Source organism: Fringilla coelebs (assembly GCF_963513975.1).
Source record: "Fringilla coelebs genome assembly, chromosome: 4".
Lineage (NCBI taxonomy): Eukaryota > Metazoa > Chordata > Aves > Passeriformes > Fringillidae > Fringilla > Fringilla coelebs.
The window spans coordinates 4,120,055-4,144,679 of NC_140032.1; the positions used below are offsets into that span (position 1 = coordinate 4,120,055).

Below are 24,625 nucleotides of genomic sequence, written 5' to 3' on the forward strand. Positions count from 1 at the left end.
AACAACTCCCAGCAGAATGCAATGGAACAATCACCTGTGGGTGAACAATCTCCAAACACATTCCACATGAGCACAACACAGGAGAAGCAAATGAGATAAGAATTGTTTTCCTTTTCTCTGAGGCTTCTCAGCTTCCTGGGAGAAAAATCCTGGGTGAAGGAATCATGTTCAGGGAATGTGAATGCCACAGTCTGTTATATTGAATTATTCAGAAAAAATTGTAAAAATAGGGATTCTTCCAGTTTTAGTGCATGTCCTACAGAAGACAGAGGAGGGAGTAAGTGACCAGGAATAACCTGTGTGTGTTCAGGATGTGAGGATGTGAAGGATTCACCCAGCAAGACAGAGGAGGGAGTAAGTGACGAGGAATAACCTCTGTGTGTTCAGGATGTGGGGAAGTGAAGGATTCACCCAGCCTCAGTTTCCCTAGGTGTGCAGGTTGGTGGGAAACACAGAAATTCAGTGACTGGTCCATGAGTAAGAAATTAAAAGAACCCATTTCCACTGCATGATATGCCCTGTACCAGATGCTGTTCCTAAAAAAGTATCTTTTTTAATCTAAAAAGTTTTAGGGATGTATGTACCAAATTAGTTCCATGTTCCCATTTTTGTACAACTGTTCCTTGTTTTTAATGCCTTTTTTCTTGCATCAGTGATGTCGTGTACAGTGACTTCCAAATGTTATTTTTTCCATTTTATGATTGTTCCTGGTGCCAGGGTGTGCGTGGCCCCTGTCACACTCTGCATCCTCTTCTGGCAGGCAGGCAGAAAAAAATTTTAAAAAATCCATCTGCACAACAGCTTGTGCGCTGAGTAATGACAAGAAACAACCCAGGAGTGCAGCAGGCACTTTAATGAGGAATAGAAAATAATAATACACGGTGAAGCAGCATCAAATTGAAGGGGGAATAAAGAGGAGTTGTTGTAAAGCTGCTGCCGCTGGCTCGGGCGCGTTCTGCAGCCGCCGGTGGGCACTGGCCGCTAGAGGGGGGGTGGATCCACGTTTTGCTCTCCTGCCGCTCTCGCAGGTCCGGCTTCTTCACCTCCCTCCTCCCAAACTGTCCCAAATCATCCATCCTCTCACCTGGCAGGAGTTTATCCTTATCTAGCACTCAGATCCTTTTCTAGCTTAGCCTTAACAGAATTTTCTAGCTGAAGCCATGGGAGTGGTTTATATCACACTATTTAATTTCTTGAGAGCTGTTCCATTAGAGATGTCATTCCACTTTTTTATTTTTGCTCTCTTTTCCCCCTCTCTGCACACCGGGCAGAGATTTTAATGCAATCCCCTGGAAGGCAGTTGTCCAATTGTTGCCTATAACTTACATCAGCAAGGCACAGATGAACAGTTTCCCTTATATCTTGTCTTTTGCTTTGTGTTTGACAATTCAGAATTTCATCCATCAAAGCTTATACAAGCTTCAGCCTTTGGAAGTCCCTTTGCACATCCACACCATTTCCATTCTTTTTCACAATATAAATAATCTGTCATTTGAAAAATGCCATCTATTTCCTGATCATAGCTGAGATGATTCAGCAGTCCCGACCCTGGGACCACACTGTGCTCCATTTTTTCCCTGTATGAATAAAAAACCACTGTATTTTTGAGTTCTACCTAGTTTTCTGTGACAATGGAGCTTTTCTTATTTATGGGAAACTGAATATCTTGTCAAAAGCTCTTCAAAAGTCCAAATATGATTTGTTGTTTTAAATTCCCTAGTGCTTTATGCAGGCCTTCATTTCCCAATTTGTAGCGTACAAAAAATAGATCTGACACAGATTTTATCTTGTTTGTTTCAAGTTTGATTTTCCAGGACTTGTTCATCAAATCCTCATTAAGAGTTTTCATTAATAGCCATAGCTTGACTCCTGTGCTAATGAAAAATGACAGATTGGGGCTGGAGCATCCTACATGGTGGGAAAAGAGAACCAGGGGGAAAAAAAGAGTTTTCAACTCTTATTAGGAAAGATACTCAGTGTAACTTCATAAAACTATTCAGGGAACTTTTTGGGAAGTTCTTCATTCTGCCAGCTAGAATAACCTAAAGTAATTCCCAACAGTTGCTAGAATCAGAGAAATAGACACACAAAGCAATATGGGGATGTTTGCTTCAGTCTAGAAGTGCCACCCATTGAGAAAAACAACTTTTGGCTTAGAATATTCCCCATGAAGCCAAAGCACAATCTCCATGGGTTAGTTCTGTGCATGACAACAATAAAAAAGCAAAAATTTCTAAAAGTTGACCAAAACGCCAATCATGACTAAGCAAAGATGGACAGAGGAATAAGCCCAAGGTTCAGCTCCCTGGGACTTTGTGGATTTCTGTTTCCCACTGCAGGTGTAGGTTTATTTAGGCTCCTTTTGTTATCAGAAATCACCACAAGGCTTTGTTATCACCTAGTGAGGATCAGCTGTGTTGGTTCTCATCTAAATCTCTTTCTGATTCATCAGTTGTGGGCACTGTCCACTTTACAATTTCCCCCTCTATTTTGTAGCAGTGATTCCCTCTATCCCATGTCATCCCTCTTTTTTTCAGCTGGTGCTCTGTGCCCTCCACCTTCCCCAAGCCCTGTCCCACACAGAAACTTTGTTTTGTGGGTTTTCCCCAGAGAGAGAATATCAGCTGCATTCCTCCTGCTTGTTTGCTGTCTCCATGATTTCTTCATCTCTCAGGCCACAGGCACATCCAATTTATTAGACTGCAGCAATTACAGAAGAAATTCCTGGCATCCAGTTGTTGTTTGGGAATTTGATGTGACAGGAGCAGAGGGTTCTGGGCTGTTTGGAAAGGGAGTTATGGTGCAGGGGGAAGGTTTGTGAAGGTGGAGGCAGCTGAATTCACTGGTAAAGAAACACAAAATGTCCAATATGGAGTGACATTTACATGGAATTAAGGTAAACATTTGACATCCAGTGGCCTCTTTAGCACGAGGACTGCAAACCTTTGAGCAGCAGCCACAAATTTGTTTGCTGTGGAAAAAAAATTGCATTGGGAAGCAATGTGGATCAGAGAAGTAAATTTTCTGTCATGAGAAGCTTTATTATGGAGCCAGGTTTAAAAAAAGAAAAAAAAAAAGAGTGGGTACAAAACTCCCTAGATGGTTTATCTCATTATTATTAACATTCTTTAATATTTACCAGGCTCTCTAAGCAAGCCAGGCTGTCAGAGAGGCACTGGACCACAAAGACAGATCCAGGTTTACTCTTGGGAGCTCACTTTACCTCTCATCCTGCAAAAAGGGTTGATAGCAGACATGTTTCAAAGGGCTGACAGTTGTGAAAAGGCTCAAAACCTCAGGAATTCAATAGCAGTGGACTGTTCTTGCAGCTTAGTTTGGGATTTTCAGGGCTCTCCTCTTCCTCCTCCCTCTCTTCTTTTTTGATTCACCCTGCCTGTGAGGCTCTTGGAATGAAAAAATGTGAGAATGGGTAAGAAGGGCTAAAAATTAGAGGGAAAGTATATCTTTTGCAAGGTATTCAGAAATCTGTTTCCAGTTTGAGTCCCCCAGCTCTCAGGAGGATGTTTGCTCATACCTGACTGTAACCACTAGGGTACAGAGGTGTGCTACTGCAGGAAGATCTGCTGCACATAAGCTGCATTTTTTTTCATTGCATCAGCCCTTAAATCAGTTTGATGCATATTTTTATAATCTTAGATTTTACCAAAAACATTTTCAACCCTCTCTCCAGTGTTGTACTCTGTTTTGCTCTCAGGAGAAAGGCACATCAGCAAAAAGGGCCGGATTGAAGTTGGTAATAAATGAATAACTGGGTTTAGTGTCTAATCACATCAGTCAGAGAAATCTGCTGTGCTCAAAGTGATAATTCAGTGATGAAGTAGATTTTTCTACTTACCTATTGCATTTAAAATCTTGGATTTAGTCTTTGTTAGCTCAGAAATGGAAGGGAATTGGTCATGTTCCCATAGCACCCGTGCTGAAAGACATTTTCTGGCAGCAGTGACTGTGTATGGTGAGGATGTGAAGAACATGAGAGCAGGGAAATTATTTAAAATAAAAGTATTTTAAAAATATTCTGCCTTAGCAGAATAGTAGGTGCTGTTTGCCAAGCACAGATGTGCATAGTATTAATGTATTAATCCTTTAGCACTGCCACCTATCTCTGATTTTTATCATATTTACATATTTGGATTTTTAGGGAGAGGAGACATGGAGGGAAAGGTGAAAAGCTGGTGTTTATTTTCAACTGAATTTCTTCTCTTGTGATGCAAATCTGGGACTTGGAGCTTGAACTCCTTTCAGTGCAGCCTCTTCCCTTTGACTGTCTCCTCCAGCTATCACCCCAGCAAAGGGAGTAAGAACAGGAATTACTTTCAAGCCTCCATAAATGTGCATAAATGCCAACAAGTGACGTGATCTTAATTGAAAAAAAAAAAACCAAAACCAAAAAACCCCAACAAAAGAAAACAACAAAAACCCCAAAAACCCAATTGCCCTGTTCTCACAGAACTACAGATTTCATTGCAAATATGTTCACTTCAGAGCAGACAGGGTGCAATAAAATTACAGTGCTCTGCAGCATTCATCTCAGCTCTTCACAGCCACCCACCCAATTACAAGCTGTGTCTTGCCAGCAGAAGACTGTTGCTTGGTTTCTGTATTATTTTTATAGCTTTGCTTTCCTCCCCATAACTTTAGAGGTAGGCTGTGCTTACTCCTTTCCTTTCACCAGGTTTTTCTTCTGCTGTTAAAGGAAAAAAAAAAAAAAGAAAAAATAAAAAAAAAATTGGCTGGTATGGAAAGTCTTTCGCATGGCTCTAAATGTGATTTGTTTTTTAATGTAGAATATGCTCTGAATAGTTGTTTCTAATACCTTAATAGCTCTGGTTTATGTCAGTAATTATATGAAAGGTTAATCTTTAAATCACCAGCATTTCCTAAATTCCTAATCAACTTCATGCTTGGAAAGGAACTTGCATAAATGCTCAATTTGTTAATATTAGACTGGGTTGGGCAGGTCAAGGAAAAGTATAACCTTGGTGCATCATGGTAAATTGAGCACAGCAAAAATATCTCAGATCTGTTTGTCATTAGAGCTGTGAATGTGAAAGCTGGCCATGAGTGTAGATATAATTAGCAGGAGAATCTGCAGTAGCTCCAGATCACCCATCCCTCTGGATGAGGGTTTCTTTAAAAAAAAAAAAAAAAAGAAAAGAAAAAAAAGATGTTTTGGGTAGAAATGTCTGCTTTTCTTGCGAGTCTTTGGTGAACTGTCATTAGGATAGCTCAGAAATTCAGCCCAAAAACTGGTGGCAGAGGCACCAGAGGTAGGAGCCAGGCAGGCAGAGTGATGGATGAGGGGACATTGTGCTCCCAGGGGACAGGGAGGTGGCGGAGGAAATGACGGGCACGTGTTTGGGGAAGCGTGTCCGACTGCGCCTCCCTCCCTGCTCTGCTGGGAAAGGCAAGGGGAGAGAGAGATGCTGGGCATCTTCCCGAAATCCCTGCTGTTGTCCTTGCCACAGCCCGAACGTGGGAGGGGAAGGCACGGAAAAATCTCATTTCCCATGTGTGCACAGTGCCCCCCTTGCCTTCTCACCAGCTCTCATCTTCCCTTTCATCCTGTCCCTTCACCCCTTCCTTTTCTCTCTCCTGCTGAATGGAGCTATTTAGTGGTGTACCCTCCTTTGCAGAAGCTGTTTCATCCCTGCTTGCACAGTTTTTAAAACTGCTTTCTCCACCCACCCTCAGTCTTGCTTTTTCATCTCTGCTACTTCTTTAGGTTAACCATCTTTACAAAAGGAAAAGGCAGAGGAATCCAGAAACACCCTGAGTTTGGTTGCCATTACTCCAGTCTTTCCTCTTATCTTTTGTCTCCTCTTAATTTCATTATTATCACTGCTATTATTATTATAATAGCACTAGAAATGAGCTTCCTCATTAAACACTCCCTTTTTGCCATTCTGAATACCACTGTAGAAGCTGGAGGGGGGAGGAAGGGGGGACTCAGAGAGTCCTTTTGCTGTTAATGCAGAATGAGACTCACACAAGGAACAAATGTAGTCCATCTCAAAAGCAAATGAGAGTTGTTTGGGGTTTTTATCAGCACTGAAGAAAATTATCAAATAGACTCGTTTCAACTACCCCTCAATGCCTCAGCCATGAAAGCATACAGAATATATTAAAGCACACAAAAATACCCTTAGGGATGGTTCATGGTCTTTCTGTGGCACAGGTAGGCAGGGAGCTGGATCAGCCTGCTCCAGAGCATCCTTGCTGTGACCACAAGGAATGGGTCATCCCTTGGGCTCACCCCCTGCAGCACCCAGACATGGCAAAGGAGGGAATTGGCACCTTTAACAGAATTTCTTTGCATTTTATATTTTCAGGCCAGAGACAGAATGTGGTACATTAGCATTGATTCTGTGGTTTCATACCATTTTTTTTTTTTAAGTAGTACAGAAAGGAAGGGAAAAAAAGGCAGAAAGGAAAATAAATCATCCCTTATATACATTCAAAGCATACACAGCAACAGTTCCTTCAGCACTGGGTGCTCTGGGAGTGGGTATTGATGTTAGCAGCAAGAGAATGCATGTTAGAGATCTGTAACACTGGTACTGCTAACCAGCTCACAAAAGGTAGTGCTTTTGCTTGCCTTTCACCCTGTCCTGTGTGCAAAAAGATAGCTAAATATCAAAAAAAAAAAAAAAGTTAATTACCTAATTATAAAAGGGAGAATAGTCCTATTAAGTAAAACATCAAAAAGGGAATATTTAAAATATTTCCCTTCCTTTGATATTCCCCAAGCATTTCATGGACAAAACACTGTTCACAACTCACTCCAAAAGCATCCTTTTTTTTCTTTTCTTTGTCCTTTTGATTTTGGAGCCATTTAATAGGCCAGAATAAGGGCATCAAAAGAGAGGGAATGACTTATCTTCGGGCAGTTGTTGAACAGCATATTTGGAAGAAAGAATTGGGGAAAATCTGTCCCTGCAGTTGCTCTAAATGCAGTACAAGTATAATAACTCTCATATACACCAATGCAAGTAGCCTGGAGCAGGATGAATAAGTGGATTTGCAATAGCTGGATTGAAGTGACATACAGGCTCTTTTATTTCTTTATTACCCACACATATTTCATGTAAATTTTCAGCCTGGATGTGGGCACCCCGTGGGGGGTCTTCATACCACGTAACAGCAGTGACACCCTCTTTTCTCCAATAAATATTCAGAGGGTGTCAAGATCTCCAGAAATCCTCTGGGGATCACCAGGAGGTTGTCTCTGGAAGGGATTACCCTCAGAAAAGATTTCTGCATGAGGATTTTGAAATACATCCTTTAATAAGTGCTGTGCTCTCCATGGAGGGATCCATCCATCATCCTGCTCAGGGTGGCAAGCCATTGGTGGCCATCGCCTCTCTCCAGGAGAAGTGGCAACAGGCAAAGCCCAAATCAGCTCTCACTCAAGAAATCACTGCACCTTCAAAGAAAAATGCTCCATTCTATTTACTTGGGCTGTCAATGCCAGATGCACAGAGCACAGAGGTGAATAAATTCCAAAGGCAGAATTGCTCAAATCTTTGCGAACGTAGCTGGAGGTTGCTAACACCAATAAACAGCAGGGATGGCTCCAGAGGGGTGCAGTCACTCGTGTGTTTCAAACACAACCCACAAAAATGCTAAAAATACACGGAAATACAACCACGGGATGATTGTTTGTTGGTACCAGGCTCGTCTGAGGTTCACAGGGGCAAAACCATGACTGCACCAACACATTTCCTGAAAGCAGCAGGAGGTCATTATCAAAATAAAGCCAGTTCAGATTTTGTTTTACCATATGGTATTTTAACAACCTTGGTTGATTTTGGAAGCTTCCTGGCAAGTGGCTGTACCCAAGTGCTGCCTGGGGGTTTGGGGAACACACAGCCCAGTCCAAAGTTAGAGAGCCAATTTTTCACACTTAAATTCCCTATTGATTTCAGAGAAAGGTTTAATGGGGAAAATAAATATAGCTGGGCCCACAGGTAGCATGGCATAAAATACTTTTGCTTCAAGCATGGTCAGGATGCCAAAGAGAGGAGGGGCTCTGTACCTTCCCTGTGCCCCTCCTGTTGGGTTTGTACATGCACACTCAACCCCTCAGGTCACTGGGGAGTTTCAGGATGGATCAGGCCCTTGTGGGCTTGAGGCACAGAGAGAGAAATGTGCATTTGTTTAAAGAGAGAAAAGCCTGGGTTTAACAGTGCTTGCTTGTTTGAAAGCTGTGGGTGAATTTGCAGTGGCTTTAGGAAGAAAAAGCAGTTGATTTTCATTAAATTTTTTGTGACTCTGTCCTCTCCCAGTACATAATCTCATTGCTTTCCCAGATGATATCATAGTCTCACTGAGTAAAAAATTTTGATCAAGAGGTTATTTTCATGTGTTATAATACATGGTATGAGATGTACCAAACAGAGAAATATAAGTTCTGACTCCTTAAAAATAGTTTCAGTCAGAAAAGAAACACAAAATTCACTCTTTACATTTAAAATTAATAGCTAAAACCTGCTATGCAAGAAAACAAATTATTTTTTTCTGTGCCTGTTTTACTGCTTTATAAGCCTGCTGTACCCTTGTAAGAGTAGATAGCACTTTAATGCAATGAAAAAGGAAAAAAAGCCTGTGTTACATTAAAACCCATGTAAAATTTTGGAATTGCTCCTCTCTTGGTGCTAACCTGAGGATAGAGAAACATGTACAAAGCATAGAAATGTCACCCAATTAATTATCCATAACATTTTATTCACATGTAATGCTGTAGGAAGAAAATTTCAAGATGCTCTGCCTGATGTTATAAAACTCCCTCATCGTCAATTAGTGTGAGAGGAGCTGCTGAAAAGATCAATCGTTTGCTTGTTCACATTCTGGAATGAAAAATCCAAAATACAAGGAAAGGAAGCCTTTATTTAAGGGCAGTCAGATAAAACAGCTGTGGGATTCTACATCATGAAATCACTGCTTAAATCCATCAATGCCATTTTTCAGTCCTTGGTAAGGAGGGTACATCTGCCTCCAGCCTCTGCAGAGGTCTTGGGGTTGTTTTGTTAGTGAAGGCTGGTGGTGAAAGGGGGGGACACGAGCTGGGCTTTGCCAGTACTTCACTACAGGACCCAGAAGGGTGCTCTGAAAACTCTCTGTCCTGCCCTGACAGTGGTTTTGCTCTTGAGTTTCACCACTGAGACCCAAATAATTGCTTTTGCTCTTCTCTGTTCACCATGATACCACAGGACACAAAATGAGGGGGTCTTTGCTCTTGGCATACCTCAAAACAAGCATAAAAGTGGTAAATGCAAGTAAAAACCCTTACATTTAGCAGGGGTTTTTTTGGTTTTTTTATATTAAAGAAAATTCTGATGAGCACATTTTGGCAGTGTTTCACTTATTTGGGTTTTGTCGGTTGTTTTTTGTTAGTGAGTCCTCACAATATCATCAGTTTTGATACAAAATACTTTTAGGGGTTATAATGCAGTTTTTATGGACCTTGCAGCAACTAACAAGAGAGCTGTACTTAAAAATCCTCAGAAATCCTGTCCTAGTGACACAGTCAAAACTTCAGCCTTTCTGAGGTGCTCTGGCTCCTTGTTGTACTGACATCCAGTTACAGGTAGCACATTAACAAAAATAGAATTCCAGTGTCATGCTTCATATCTTCAGCAACATGATGTACGTGGATGTGTGCTAATTACAATGAGAAGCCACCTGGGTCATTTTAAGCTTTCTATTTTACGTGGCTTCTTTGCTCCTCGAGTTTTCATTTCAACGCTCAGCATGAAGAGAGAGGTTAAACTGTTGCATTTTGTATACAGGGAACCATTCATTTAATATACACCAGTCTGTAAAAACTGTAAATGCTATTTTTTTTTATTTTAAACAGTTTCCTTAGTTTACAAAAGATCAATAATTGGTACCTTTTTTACACTCTCAGATTCCTGAATATTGACAGATCTTCAAAGGGAGTATTAGCATATGAAACCTTAAGATTGGCTGTCCTGAAGGTTTTTAAGACACGATAAAGCTAAAATATCAAGTCTTTTGGACAGCCCCTCTTAAACAATTTGGGCAGGGGTGCACGTCAGAAATCACCAGCAAAGCCCAGCACCCCCCACCCCCCCACCCCGTGCCACTGTCTGCCTGCACGCTGTTATTTGGTTGCACACTGTTTAAATCCCAAAGGAAAATCACACCTCGCATTCCCTCGCTGGCTGCTGGTGACAGGAGCAAGATCCGTACTCATTAATGATCACCAGGGCTCCCTCAATGTGGTTGGGTTTGTAATCAACATAATACTCCTGGGCTGACATGGCAGCCATTTGGTGCATGGTCTGTTTTTGCTTCTGCTTCCTGCGCTGTGTGACAAAGCACTGTCTTAGTTGCCTTAAGCCGGCTGGGAAGCACTTCCAGGAGACGTACAACACCAAAACCACGATGAGGAAGGAAAAAATCAGCGCCATGGTGCCCGTCACCACCTTGTGAATCTGCACGGCGTTCTCGGAGTTCTCGCCGGGCATGGTGATGGTGACGGCGTACGTGGTCCGGTCCTCGTCGCCGTCGGGCGCGTCGTAGGTGGCGGTGGCCGAGCCATAGCCCGGCGTCTGCTCGCTGTTGTTGGTCACCGGGGAGAAGGTGTTGACGCTCGTGGGGTCGGCGTCCTCGCACAAGTGGAAGGCATACACGGCGTCCAAAACATCCTCTCCCTGGGCGTACTCGGGGGTGGCACAGAGCAGGTTGCTGTCGTAGCGACCCTGGAAGTTGCTGAGCCAGGAGGCCAGGGCGCAGACGTTCCGGCTGCAGTCCCAGGCGTTGGCGGAGAGGCTGATGCTCGTGAGGGACTTCCAGGAGTCGAGGACTCGGGAGTCGATGTAGGTCAGCCGGTTGGAGTCCAGCTGCAGGGATTTGAGATGAGGTACACTTTCGAAAACGTGAGGTTCGATGTATTCGATTTCGTTGCCGGAGAGATCCATCTTTTCGAGTTGCCATATCCAGTCCAAAGTGTTTACTACGATGGTAACTTTATTCCTTCGCAAGCAGAGGGAGTGCAGGGAGATGAGCCTGGGAAAATGGGCTAAATTCACTTTCACCAAGTCATTGTGCTCAAGGTGCAGCTCAGTGAGTTTGAACAAGCCAGCAAAAGAGTTTCGAGCCAGGCTCTTTAACTGATTGTATCCTATGTCTAGAAACTTCAGGCTGCGACAGTCCTGAAAAATTCTCACCGGCACGAACTTGATGGCGTTCGACCGCATGTGCAAAGTTGTCAGTTTTCTCAGCCCGTGGAACAGGTCAGGCTCCAAAGACTGCAGGTTGTTGTATGATAAATCCACACTGCGCAAGTTTGGCATGGGGCGGAAAGTGGTGTTGGGCAGTTGGGTTATTTTGTTGGAACTCAGGGTGAGCTCTTTAACTCGCCGCAATTTTTGAAAGGCATTCCCCTCCACTGAGCAAATGTGATTGTGATCCAGATAGAGCCACGTGAGCTGCATTAACCCTGTGAACTGTCCATCATGCAGCTCTGAAAGGCTGTTGTACCGCAGAGACAAGCCCATCATGCCCGACAGGTTGCGAGGCATCTCTGTGAGATTCAGTGATTCACAGTACAAAAGCCTGCCCTCACACCGACAGAGCTGTGGACACCCACTATTCACAGCTGGAAGCATTTTAGAAAAGATACCCAGCGTACACAATATCAACCCCGGGGGCTTCCTCAGCAGCCAGTTTAAACAGAGACCAATAAGAAGGAAATCCATTAGCAAGAATATTTCCAAATATGCTTGAGAATGTCCATTGAGTCTTTTCAAATTCTACATCATATTTTATTTAAGGGAGAGGAAAAAAAAAAAAGGCAAACCAACGAAACAAAGCCCGAAAACCAAAGCAAAACAGCAAACAGAACAAACACAGAGGCAAATATTTCACTTTACAGCATGCAGGAGCTGTGCAGCATTAAAGTTCACAAACATTCAAAGGTAAAATGATAGTGATTTTGTTCATGTTAAATGCTGCAGCAAAGGAAAAAAAAAAAATCTTTCTTCATGAAAGAATTTAATTAAAAAGTGTCTTACCCACCCTTTTCCAGAGAGTGACAACCTCCATTCAGTTGCTTCCTTTGTGTTTGGACTAATTATATGCAGAGCTAAAAAAGACCCCTCTGTGCTACAAATTCAGTCCCTTTCAATGTTGTGCAAGGCTGGCAAGCTCACAATGTCTCACTTCGCTTCTGCTCAACGAGCGAAAGGCTTGTCCAGCTAGCTTTTGAGCTGCCTCCTAGGACCTGCAAGTTTCAGAACTATGTACATGAGCTTGATCTTCTCCTTCTCCCTCTGTCCTTTCCTCTGCAGTTAACACTGTGGCGTGAAAAAAACTCCAAACTCTTTACTAACGACTCCACAGGATTTGTCAATCTGTTTAATGTCCATCATTTGCAACGACCATGGACCGGCACAACCTTTACTCCAGAGAGAGGTTACCATTCATTCACAGACCGGCTAAGGGTCGCTTTATTTCCCATTCTTTGTTCGCTTTGCTTGTTAGGTGATGCTTAGAGCAGAGAGAGACAGCAAGAATCCCTTCCCTTCAGCTGAGCAGTATGTTGCTAGAGCATGCAGAGGCACCCAGTGTTCACTGAGTGTCGTAAGCTGCTCATGATTGTACGCCTGCACTGTGCATCTCAGACATGGGCAGATTGAAAAGGGGTGGGCATAAAACCAACATCGGAGCGAACCAGGAAAGTAATATATGCTCTTTGATGAAATGGAAAATACTTTAAGCCTATCTCGCCATTTCTCAAACAGGCACGCACACACAGCCGCACAAATCATCAAAAGCGAGGCAGTGCTAAGTAGGAAGCTTGAGAATTAGGATTCTTTCTCTTGCTTTTTTTCTCGGGTGCTTTTGTTTAAAGTCTGAATTTATAAGCTATTAGCCGGGAGAGGGAGAGACTCGATTACTTGGTTTGGCAAGGAATATGTAAACCAGTCTTTTTGGATTGCTTTTTCTCTCTAATTCCGATGATGAGATTTGCCTTTTGGTCTTTGGGTGGGGGATTGAGGGGTGTGTGGGGGGAAAATGTGGTTTTTTTTTCTTCTGACATTGTCTAAATAGAGCATGATTTGAAATTCTGTGCATTCTTTCTCATAGAAATGCAGCCAGAGCTCTGCAAATAGGAATGTCTCATTTCATATAAGCTTTAATTACATTTGGTCTTTTTCCATCCTGCATATTTTGTGTGTTCAGCACATGCCTTTCCTAAAGGCTTTTTTTTTTTTTTTTCCTTTTTCTTTGCAGTGTATGTTACGGCACACAAAACTCAAATTCTAGCAGCATAAAGATTACTGTGCTTTTTGAATAAGATCAACGTATAGGTTGCTGTGAGTGTGTCAGCAGCGTGCAAAAAGGGGGTTTCAAACCCCATTAGTTAATAAGTTTAGCAGATCGTGCTGGTTTTTGTTCCGTGTTCCAAGGAAAAAAAAAAAATCTTTGCTGGGTAATTTTCAGTCCTCCTTCTCTATGGGAAAGGCATCATCTATGAGCTCTGTAATTTTTACTGACTGAAAAATGTATGGTATTTCTGTCAGGAAAATGCTGGCCATCTTTTCCTATTATGAAATAGAATCTCAAGCCCCTGTGCTGGTGAGAGCGATCGGAGCTGACAGCTCCCAATTCTGCATCAATACCCAATGAAGAAGTTCCACACGGATTTCAGGATGCAAGGATTGCAGAGGATCGTGCTGATTTTAAGTGGACATCGGATGCAAAATGCTGGAGGGACAGGGCAAAACCACTGTGTTTGCTTTCTTTTTCGCAGCTGTGTTATTTTAAAAGAAATTCCTTGTTTTGGTGGTGTCTGTTGCAGAGCTAAACATTGTGTTTGAGTGTGGCTGCTGTGAGTGTGTGCTGGGAGAGATCAAGGAATGCAGTAATTTGATGCAGTAAAAGTTGCTTTGCAGAAGTCCTGGCAAACTTAAAGCTCTTGTGCATAAAAATAAAAATATGTGAAGGAGATTCATTACTAATGGATTTGCCAGAAACAGTCTTAAATAAATTACAAATATAAACCATTTAAATTGTGGTTTCAGAACCTGGGGATCAATGTGCTTTTATGCTCCCTGTTCAGTTTATTTACATTTTTCTGCTCTTCACAACATTTCAGTGGTCTCAAAGAAAAAATGTGATGCTTTAATAGTATATGAACCTCATTTATGTTTTAGCCTTTGGGCAGGAGAGCTGAAGGTGGTTTACCTCTCCTCAGATCATGCAGTTTTATTCAAAGCAGGCTGTTTATGCAAGTGTCCACTGGTTGCAGTACACCTTAATTCTGTTTCTCGGTATACAAAAGCAGGAGGGAAAGCAGTGACAGAACCGACAGAAAGAGCATTGGAGCAGGAGAGACTAAAAAAACCCACCCAAGAATATGTTCCAGATTGCTTTGATGAATATTTTGGTGCAATTAGCAGGGGAAAAAAAATTAAAGGATGACTTGAACTTCACAGATACTGAAAAAAGCTTCAAAGCAATGAGGTTGTGTCCCTTAAAAATCTGCAACCCTACAAGTCTTCTTGGGGGAAGCCTTAATGCCTTCTCCTATATAAAAATTTGGGGAGAGGTCTGCAACAGTAGCCCTGAAAATTTCAATTATATCTTCAAGGGAAGCTACCATTTTCTGCAAATCAGATGATGATAAGGATCACTTAGTTACCATTTAAATGCTATGTATAAAGACTTCTTCTAGTAGAGATGAAGCTCCCTGATACATCACTGAAGAGCTGAATATATTTTTTTTTTTTCACTGCTTCTGCTTGTTATCACCTGGGATACAGCTTGGATCCCAACCAATGTGCCTATTCCCACTCTGGCATATAATCCATTATCATTTGGTTTTCAAAGGCAGGAATTAGAGCAGACAGTAGCAAACCTATATAGCAGCAGCTGGAAGACTGACAACCAGAATTAGGGACCCAGAATTAATGGCCTTAAGTGCACTCTCTCAGAGCTCTAACAGAGGGCTGTTGAAGAAGAAACTCTGCTCTTATCCAAAATTTGGTTGTAAAAAAGAATCCAGGTAGTCTTAAGATGAGAGACCTCAGTGTGTGTTTGAGGCTCTGATGTTGAGGCACAGCAGTGACCAAATTCAAGAACTGGGGCAGCTGAAATATCTTTTGTAAATTGGTGTCCTACTGTATTTTTGCAATGTACCCTTTTTGCAATCAAACCAGGAATCCACTTTGAAGATGATTGTAATGCAAAGGGCTTAATTTCCACTGTCTGAGCTGTTATCACAGCCAAACTGTTAAGTTTACACATTTTCTGAAGTTTCAAAGCCTCTGGCAAGTCTCTATAAATTAGCAGATTTAAATTAGCTTTATTAAATGTGCTATTATAAAACATTTTAAGAATGGCAAACTAAGTTTGTATGTGTTTAAAGGAGCTTGATTAAATCAATGTAAAGTAGGTTACAGAAGAACAACATGAATAAAGTTTTAGAAAGTTTAGGTGGGAAGCTTCTTCTTGTAGTCATGACAGGGATAATTCAGTGGCAGCAATGGTCAGAATTTTTCAGGCTGGAAAAGAAAAACACCTTTCAATGTATTTGAAATATTTAATATTGTGTTCAGATTAATCAAAGAATCATCAAGATTGGAAAAGACCTTTAAGATGATCCAGTCCAACCATTAAATGTCCCATATAACTTAAATGGCCTCAGAATCATTTAATTCTTGCTAATCCCTTGGATATTCCTTTATTCTTTATCCCTGGGTATTTACCTTTCCTGAATTTGCAATCCAGGACAGAAGGAGTTGGGACAGAGTGCCTGAGATCAGAATGTGGCTGCTGATGTCTAACTCTTCATATAGACATATTTTCATAAATTCTCCACCAAAATATGGAAAGGCAAAACAACCTATTAAATACTGAGTATACCTCTTCCCTTTGGCATTTTCTGAGTGGTTTATATCAGAATAATAAAAAGTGATGCTCTTAGTGATGATTTTAATTTCCTTTCATGAATGGAAGGACTCAAACCTTGATCTTTGGTAGTCTTTAATTTTCAAGTGTGCTGAACCATGACATTTTGCATAAAAGAAACATTTAAAAGCAGAAAAGGGGAAAAAAAAGGTATGACCTAAGGTAAAGCAAGCTACATCTATTATTTCTCTTATATTTCTGTCTTGGTCATCCTGAACATTTATTTGCTGCCCCTTCTGTATAAAATTTAGGATTTCAGCTGATAAGAAGTCCAGTTCTATAACATGTCTGTTTTAGTAGATATAAAAATGAGTACCATTATACAAGATTTTGACCAAAATAGTCCTGCTGGCTCCAGATGTCATTAAATTCTTACAGTACCTGACAGGCACATTGGATTTGTGGCTACCTTTAAATCATAGATATTCTTATGTAAATGACCTTCTTGTTTTTGACAAGGTGATAAACATTTTTCTGTCTCATTGCAGTGACTCCAGTCTCATCAGCCACATTCACTTGCAGGTGGTCATGAATAGCTCTAGAAGGTCACTGGCAGAGGAGACCCATGTGCAGATTTGTCAGTGCAGTGCAGAAATGTCAGTTTTTAGGACAACATATTCAGATTATGAAAAAGTAACTCCTCCACTCATGACTGATAGACTACTTGAATAAGCTAAAAAAGGACTGACTCTCTTAAGTAGCTGTGAAAATACCTTTGGATTTCTGGACATGGCGGCAAAACTCTTGAAAGAGTTACTGGTGCTGAATGTCCAGGGATAATGGGAAAAAGACAAGAAGTACAACTATCCTTTTGTGATTAATCAACACATGAAGATCATGCAACATCCTGGCTAGGCAAAGGCGAGTGTGATACTGTCACATTGCCAGGTTGGTGGAACTCCTGGTTTGCAGGAGAAGGGAAAATTTCAACCTTGGGTTTTGATTAACCCTTGCTAATTTACAGCTCTAAAAATGTCTTAGGAAGTCATGGAGGAAGCAGGTGTGGAGTGCAATGATTAGCAAGTGTGAAGGTTTTAGTTGGTCATATTTGATTGGAAATCAATTAGTTTCACCTTCAGAAGTGCTAAATGAGAAACTTCACAAAGGTTTATCTCAAGACCTTCCCAAGCATTTCTGGAGGCACTAGCAAATGAGCTGTAATTAATTTCCAATCCTCTTCAAAGCAGAGAGGGCCACAGCTTATCCACACTCCTGAATACATCTACTGTGCCCTCTGCCACGGTTGATAGTTCATCTGTTAGGGTTATTTTTGATAAACTCTGGTGCTAAACAGTATTGTATTTGTGCTTTGAGACTCATATGGACTGAGAGGTTCTGTTCTTCCATGGATGTTGCTTCTCCCAGGTGGTGGTTGGTTGGTTTGTTGGTGTATTTACTCAGACTTACCAAGAGGTTGGATGAAGTGACAGAATAGCAGGATTGTGAAAAACCCCCACTGTAGCCAAACTAGTTGTGGCCCTAAACCCTTCATGTTTTACCAACATTTTGTGTCCTTTTCCAGAATAGTTTATCTTGCTTGGGAAGTGTTGAGGTCTCACCTACAGCACCATGCTGTAGAGAAGTCATTGGTAATACATTGGGATAACCTTCTTGGTGCAAAACCTTTAAACCTTTCATTCTTTTTACCAATGGCAATACCTTGAGGGGCAGTGAACACTTTTTAGATTTCCAAAGTGCAGGACAAATGGAGAATAGAGAGGAATTTATTAAATCAATTATTAAAAGCAGGGATGAACAAGTTAAAAGCTGTTCCTGGCAGTCTTCTGGAAAGTCTTTTTACAAGTGGATGAACTGCTCTTGGAAAATTCTCCCAGAACAGAAAATCTGTTCTCAGCATTAGACAACCAGTTGTTCTTAATCCATTTCTTGTGCTCATTTCCAAATTTAAAGCAAAATCAGAAACTTCATGCTGGCCTTTGTGGAGGCATTATTTCTAGAAACACAGGTTAGTTATGAAATTGGTGCTGGTATTTTGAAATAGAATAAGACTTTTAATGAGTCTTCTTCTATCACACAGAACACCATTTGAACTGACTCCACAGAAAAATAGAATCATAAAATTGGAGAAAACTTGGATTGGAAGGGACCTAAAAGACCATCTCTTTCCATTACCTGCCATGGGCAGGGACACCTTCCACTATCCCAGGCTGCTCCAAGCCCTGTCCAACCAATGATTCCCATATTCTGAAGGGAAAACTCAGGATAAAATGTGTTGGAATCCTGGTTGCATATGTATTGCATCTTACAGAGAGATTAGAGGGCCTCTGGATCATTAGCTCATAGACAGAATTAATAATGCAGAAACCAGGTTGAAGACTCATATTTCAGAAGGAAGTCATTGTGATTTTTGCAAGCCTAAAGACGAGGGTTTGTTGACTACCTGCAATATTTATGGTTTCATTACGTTTTATTTGCAACTGATGTAATGTCTAAGAGAAATAGTCATGGGTCAGGAGTCTCAGAAGGACATATTTAAAGGCATAACAAAAGATAGTCATGCCTTCTTAAAAAAAAGAGAGAATAACCTGACCTTCTTTTTTTAAACCAACTTAAAAATACTCAAGGCATTACTGAGGAGTTTATATGGTGGAGGAGGTTTGTGTGTGGTGTATGTGTAATCTTAGAAACTCAGCTTTGCTCAACAGCTAATTTAATTTTCTGAGATCCAATGGCAATTTTTGAAATGCTCATTCCTGATTCTCGTTTGGTTTTGTTTCAATGTATTTTGAAGACTTTTCATGTCTTAGAATGAAGAAACATACAAAATAATCAGAAGTTTGTGTTAGGCTATTACTCCTAATAAATATATAGGGCATACCAAATTCTAGCAACATATGCAAAGATCCTGAATTTTCCATTGTTTTAGAAAGAATATGCCAAATACATTCTCAAAATCTGTACAGTTACATGAATGTAAATTACCCTTCCATGTTTTTAATGGTGAAACAGCAGATTTTGGGGGCAAATAGTAGCAAAGCTTTAGGGTTCATTTCAGCTGTGTTTCATAATCACATTCCCTCTCCTACTGCTGTACTTTTGATTCTTTAATATTCCTGTAAAATGAAGTGCTTATTGTTTCTTAAAACTCAATTTATATTTTAAATGAGTGGAAAGATGCGTAATCAACATGAAAAGGCAGGAAAATATCATCCTGTTTTTCAAGATATAGGACATTTTATGGAGTGTTTTGAATTCTAGAGACCAGTTTTAAAGAATGCTTGGCTTAGTTTTGCTCTTTTTTTTGTAGTGCAAATTAATTATGATTTGACAAGAGTGTACTTGATTTTCTTCTTCAGATTTGGTGCAAAGCCAAGCTTTATTAGTTAGAGCCTCTAAATCAAAACCAAAGGTCAGTATCTGTAAAATGCTTGTGGCTCAAGATATATTGTAGTTTTTTCCCCATTATTCAGGTGTTTTTGTCTGTGAAAAGTTGTTTGTGTTTAAGTGGATGCTGTGTGATGCACACATGGCTGTGGACAAATACCCACTTTTCAGGATTGCATCAGTAATGTTCCTTGCAGCAATCCTAAAAATTTGGGAAACCTTTGGTGTAAAACTCCTGAATGATCCCCCCTTGATGCTTGGTGTGAATGCTGGCTGGGGATGTTGTGTACCCATGGCAGGTAGGGGACAAAAGGTGATTCAGCAATGCACAATAGTGAGTGCCAGACCTGCTAAAAATCAGTCCTGGAAGCAGGTCCAGACCCTCACTTTGCTTCTTTTAATTGCATCTCTTTTTTTGTTGAGTGTTATTGTTTCCAGTTCTTAATTTCAGGGATTTTCTCTTCCTATGTCCCTGCATAATGCCCAGCATGGACTATCTTTTGCTGTATCAGAGAATCATAGGCATTTTGGGTTGAAAAGGATCTTAAAGAGATCATCTCATTCCAACTTCCTGCCATAGGCAAGGACATCTTCCAGCATCCCAGGTTACTCCAAGCCCTGTCCAACCTGTCCGTGGACACTGCCAGGGATGGAGCAGCCACAGCTTCCCTGGACAACCTGTCCCTCCTAGTCAAGGATTTATTCTTCCTAGTATCCCATCTAACCCTGCCCTCTGGCAGGGGGAAGCCACATCCCTTGTCTTGGCACTCCATACCTTGTCCCAAGTCTCTTTCCAGCTCTCCTGGAGCCCCTTTAGGTGAAGGAGCTCTGAGGTCAGCCTGGAGCCTTTTCTCCTCCAGGCAGGGCACCCACGGCTCTCCCAGCCTGGCTCCACATGAGCGGTGCACGAGCCATAATGAAAATTATAACAACACAATTTTGGTGTTCGAGGCAACTGTTGGACAAGAATTCAGTGTATTCTGCTCCCAGCTGTGGGATCTGTACAATGAGCTTTCTGCAGCCCATTGTGCAGCTGAGCTTGGTCCATGCACTGACATCAGGTCAGCAGAACTCACTTGAAGCTGTTCACACGAGGGTCAGGGGAGCAATGAGCAGCAGAAGACATTGAAAACTTAGTGGGAAGCAGCTTCCCTAGTGCCAGTGGGATAAAGTTGGGTGGTGTTGGCTTCTTTACCTTCAGCCCAAAGAAAATCTGTTCTGAAAGCCTTTATCCTTTGATCTGTGCTGCTTTTCCTTGGCCCTCACTCTGCAGGACTGTGGAGCCTGTTGGAAGCATCTGCAGCACTGCAAAGTAGTGCTGACCTTGGGATACTTCCCTGAAACACATTCAGAAGCTTCTGAGCTCTGTTCTCTGACTGTCTGGATTTTCTGGCACCGTTGGATCCATTAAATACTGATTAGATTTAAGAAATCCAAGAGACCAAATAATGCTATCATCTCTTCCCTACTTATCTTGATAATATTGCCAGTAATATTCCTATATATCAATTCTAGGATATTCTATACCTAATCTAGTGCAGGGAAACAGGGACAGTGTGCTTTTTTGTTTCAAAGGCAGAAGAAAGCCATTCTATTTATTGATTTGGTTTTTCTGTATTGCCTAAAGATGAGGGTAAAAAGTGAAAGCTGCTTTCAAGGACTGTTAGAGAAATACATCATTTTTCATAATGTTTAATGAATTGCTTACAGTACTTGTTTTACTTAAAACTGCAATTAAAGATCACCCTCTAGTCAAAAGAAAACTGTGATAAGAACGTGACTTGAAACTGGGCGGAACATTTTCTAAAGCCCTTTGGGAGTAATTCCAGTAATTATTCAATCTGACGTTTTCCAGAGAAATAACCCTTTATGTGTGAACTCCATTAATCATAATAACACAGTTCACATGTCAGATACTTCTCTCCAGTCACTTCATACTCTCCATTTATTAAGAGACTAATAAACATCCTCACTAAACATGAGAAAATATTAAACTGCTTGCAGAAAATCCTGGTGTTTAGGTTTGCCCTTGTGAGGTGGGACGTGATCTGTTGATATCTGAAAATACCTTGAATTTCTGGGCTGTAGCTGCTATCAGGCTTCTCCTCATCTGGAGTCATTTCAGTCACAACACTTTCAGGACATTTCTGGTTTTTTTTCACCTCTGAACTGCCCTGCAGAGGTCTGGTTTGTCTGTCTGTCCAGCTGTAAAGACTTCCTGTATATACTTTCCTAGCTAATAATTGGTCTTTTGCAAGATCTGGATGTAGGAAACAAAAATTCTGCTTTAGATCAGCTACAAGCACAAGAATGAATACTTGAATACTTTTTTTTCTGATATGAACTTACTACACATTATTGGAACAGCAAAATTAATATGGACTAACTGTCTTTGATGACAAGCAGCTCTAAGAAGATTTGTGTTATGTTTTTCTGTGTTTCATCAGCTGAAGATATTCCTAAATATTATCTTGTATTAAAAAGTGGTGGTTGAAAAATGCAGTGGTGATTAGATGCCCATACTTGAAGAATTTATAATTCTCTCCTTTTCAGATTCTGACATTCTTTTGTGCTTTTGAAGCTGGCAAGTGCAATTATCAGTGTTCTGATGAGGAGTGATAAATATAATCTATTGCTGGATGTGGATAAAGACACAAGCAAATAAGATTGGTTTGACACAGCCTCCTTGTGCATCTTCTGACTTCTCAAAAGCTGAGTGGAGACTAATTCTTTTTTTTGGAGATTTACTTTATAATATTTGATTGGGGCTTTTGTGTGTGTATTTTTTTGTCCTGGAGCCATGCAGTACCTGGACTGTTACTGTGACTAATGCTTGAAATTCAGGATTTTTGCATGGCAGTTGTCATTCGTTGCACATTCCAGTAGATGGCAACTCCAGTCTTTCTGACATTTCATCTCCATTCAAACCAGGAATATTTTCTGTGCCCCCACTCCTGCATCTCGTTCGTATAAATAGCTACGAGTTTCACAGAAATGTGAGTCAATATTACTTTTATTGAAATTAACACACAGTATCTGATTTCAACTCAAACAGTACCTAAAGGATGATTCAAAAAAAAGGCCTGTAAGTGCCAATCCTCCTGGATCATAAAGCAGGAGGATTGCATTACTCTGATTCCCCTGCAACTTTTGAAATAATTTTAGGAATTTTCATAAAAAGGATTAGTACCCCAAACTTATTTCTGTGTGAAATAAAGGAAGGGGTTGGATCCAAGTACAACACACTGGCTTTAAGTTTAAGTTTGATGGTCTGGCTATGAAGTGTATCTCCCCTGACTAATGCTAAATTATTTATTTTTGCTGTTCATAGTAAACACTCGATCAGACCTGTAAAACTTTGTAAATTTGAGAATTTCATAATGATATACCTGGATACAGCTTGTTTTGGGTGAGGGTAGGAATTGGCCCAGGGGTTCTCTGCATGGTTTAGCCATGGGAATATTCTCCAGTTTCCCTGCTGCCCGAAGCACTGCCACGCTCAGCCTCTCTTCATTGTGCTCCTATTCCCCCCCATCAACTGCATCACCGAAGCACCAGGGCAGAGGAGCCTATTTCTGGTTTTTCCTCTGCTGACTTTCACAACTTCAATACTTGCCTGTAGAATTTGAAGCCATAAAACAAAGCATCTCTCTGTGAGTGAATGCCAGACATCAACCACAGGCACAAAAGATTGTGCTTGCTCTGCCTGGGATGGAGGCTAAGGATCACAACAGTCACACAAAGGGTCCTTTCTCTATCTCTCTCTATCAAGACTGTAGTTTAATTTTCAAATCACTTCCACTGTTTCTAGCAAGGTTTTATTTTGAGGTTGATGGTTAGAAAGAGACAGAGTGAAGGACAGTTTAAAAAAAAAAACCCTACAAATCTAACTTAAAACTAATACATGCTACTTACCAAGGATTTTTCACCTACTTCATGCATAGAGAACTTTCAGTAATCCCATAAGAAACTCTCAAACTGCCAGAGTCTGTAGGAAAATTTGCTATTTTATATTAAGTCTTACGGTCATAGCTGCAAACTTTTCTTGTTTAAAATAAACTGAAGAAAAGTTCTAAAGTAGAGCAATATTTAAGGCCAGATTTATATGTTCACACTTTTATTGGTTTAGTAAAAACCTTGATTTTCAACCCAGACTTGATTAGTCTATGGATATTTTTACTTCACAGAAACAGTATTAAAATAAATTACACTCAGATAGGACAAGCAGAATATTGGTCCATTTAAGCCCGACTGATTTTTATGTAACAAATTAGTGTGCAAGGTAATTAGATCTCTTTTGGATGCCTGTTTCATCTCTGGAAGGAATCCCAAGAACCTCAGAAAACTGACTTTCAGGTTATATACAGGTCCTGGGTCTATTGCAGCTAAGTGGCTTGTTTCTCATTATCGCATTTAGTGCTGCAGAAACGACTCCACCAGAGTCTTTATTAAAACTTGCTTAAGGCCAGCATTTTCCCTTGGGTCAATAATGACTTTAGAGGGATGGATGTAGAAGCTGGATTTGTTCTGGAATGAATTATGTCTCATCAGGGCCCCCAGGCAAGTATTTCAAATTCGCCACCAGGCACTTGATCAAAAATTCTGTTCCAGGATTGGAAAGACCTTGTTGCTCCTGTTAGGGAGTGCAGAGCATACATTTGTGGATCTTTCCCTGCACCTGAACTATATGACTATATTTTTCACTGCTAAAACCCCATTGAATGCCACCTGCATCAGTGAGGGTTGGTTTAGGAATGTGTCCTGAAGATCTCGTGTGTTGGGGAAGGTCATTGCCAGTTATTTCTGACTGAAATACTGAGCACAGCAGAGTTAAGTATTGGTGAAAGCCATTCAAATCCTACAGCTGCTGCTGTGAGCACAGTAGTTATGAGAGGGGTAGGAAATTCACTGCTCATGAATAATCCAGATATTGCTTATCACTTCACATCATGGAATCTCAGAGTGGTTTGAGTATGAAGGGACCTTAAAGTCCACCTCTTTCCAACCCTTGCCGTGGGCAGGGACACCTTCCACTAGCCCAGGTTGCTCCAAACCCCATCCAACCTGTCCTTGGACACTTCCAGGGATCCAGGGGCAGCCAGAGCTCCTCTGGGCACCCTGTGCCAGGGCCTCCCCTCCCCATCCTGGTCTCAGCTTACTCCCCACCTGTATCTCAGCTGTTGGGAGTAAAAATCTCTTTGCTCAGCAGAGAGGAGAAATGTTCACAACACTCACAGGGCTGCCCCATATGACCAAGGAGAGCGCATGAGGATGTGGGATGGAAAATCTACCTCAACCTGCAAAGTAAAAGCAGTCACCA

The 24,625-nt window shown here is 41.1% G+C and overlaps 2 protein-coding genes across 4 annotated transcripts in view; one reads left to right on the forward strand and one right to left on the reverse strand.

Moving 5' to 3' along the window:
• The window catches only part of CTNNA2 (catenin alpha 2), a gene marked incomplete at both ends in the record, with an annotated part of 408,624 nt that overhangs the window by 240,140 nt on the left and 143,859 nt on the right, over window positions 1-24,625 (forward strand). The gene's annotated exons all lie outside the window — the stretch shown is intronic.
• Window positions 10,182-12,048, reverse strand: LRRTM1 (leucine rich repeat transmembrane neuronal 1; the record flags this gene model as incomplete). The annotated part of the gene is made up of 1 exon (XM_084204874.1): window positions 10,182-12,048. The coding sequence occupies exon 1, from the start codon at window positions 11,742-11,744 to the stop codon at window positions 10,182-10,184; it is 1,563 nt and encodes a 520-aa protein (XP_084061000.1). The 5' UTR covers window positions 11,745-12,048.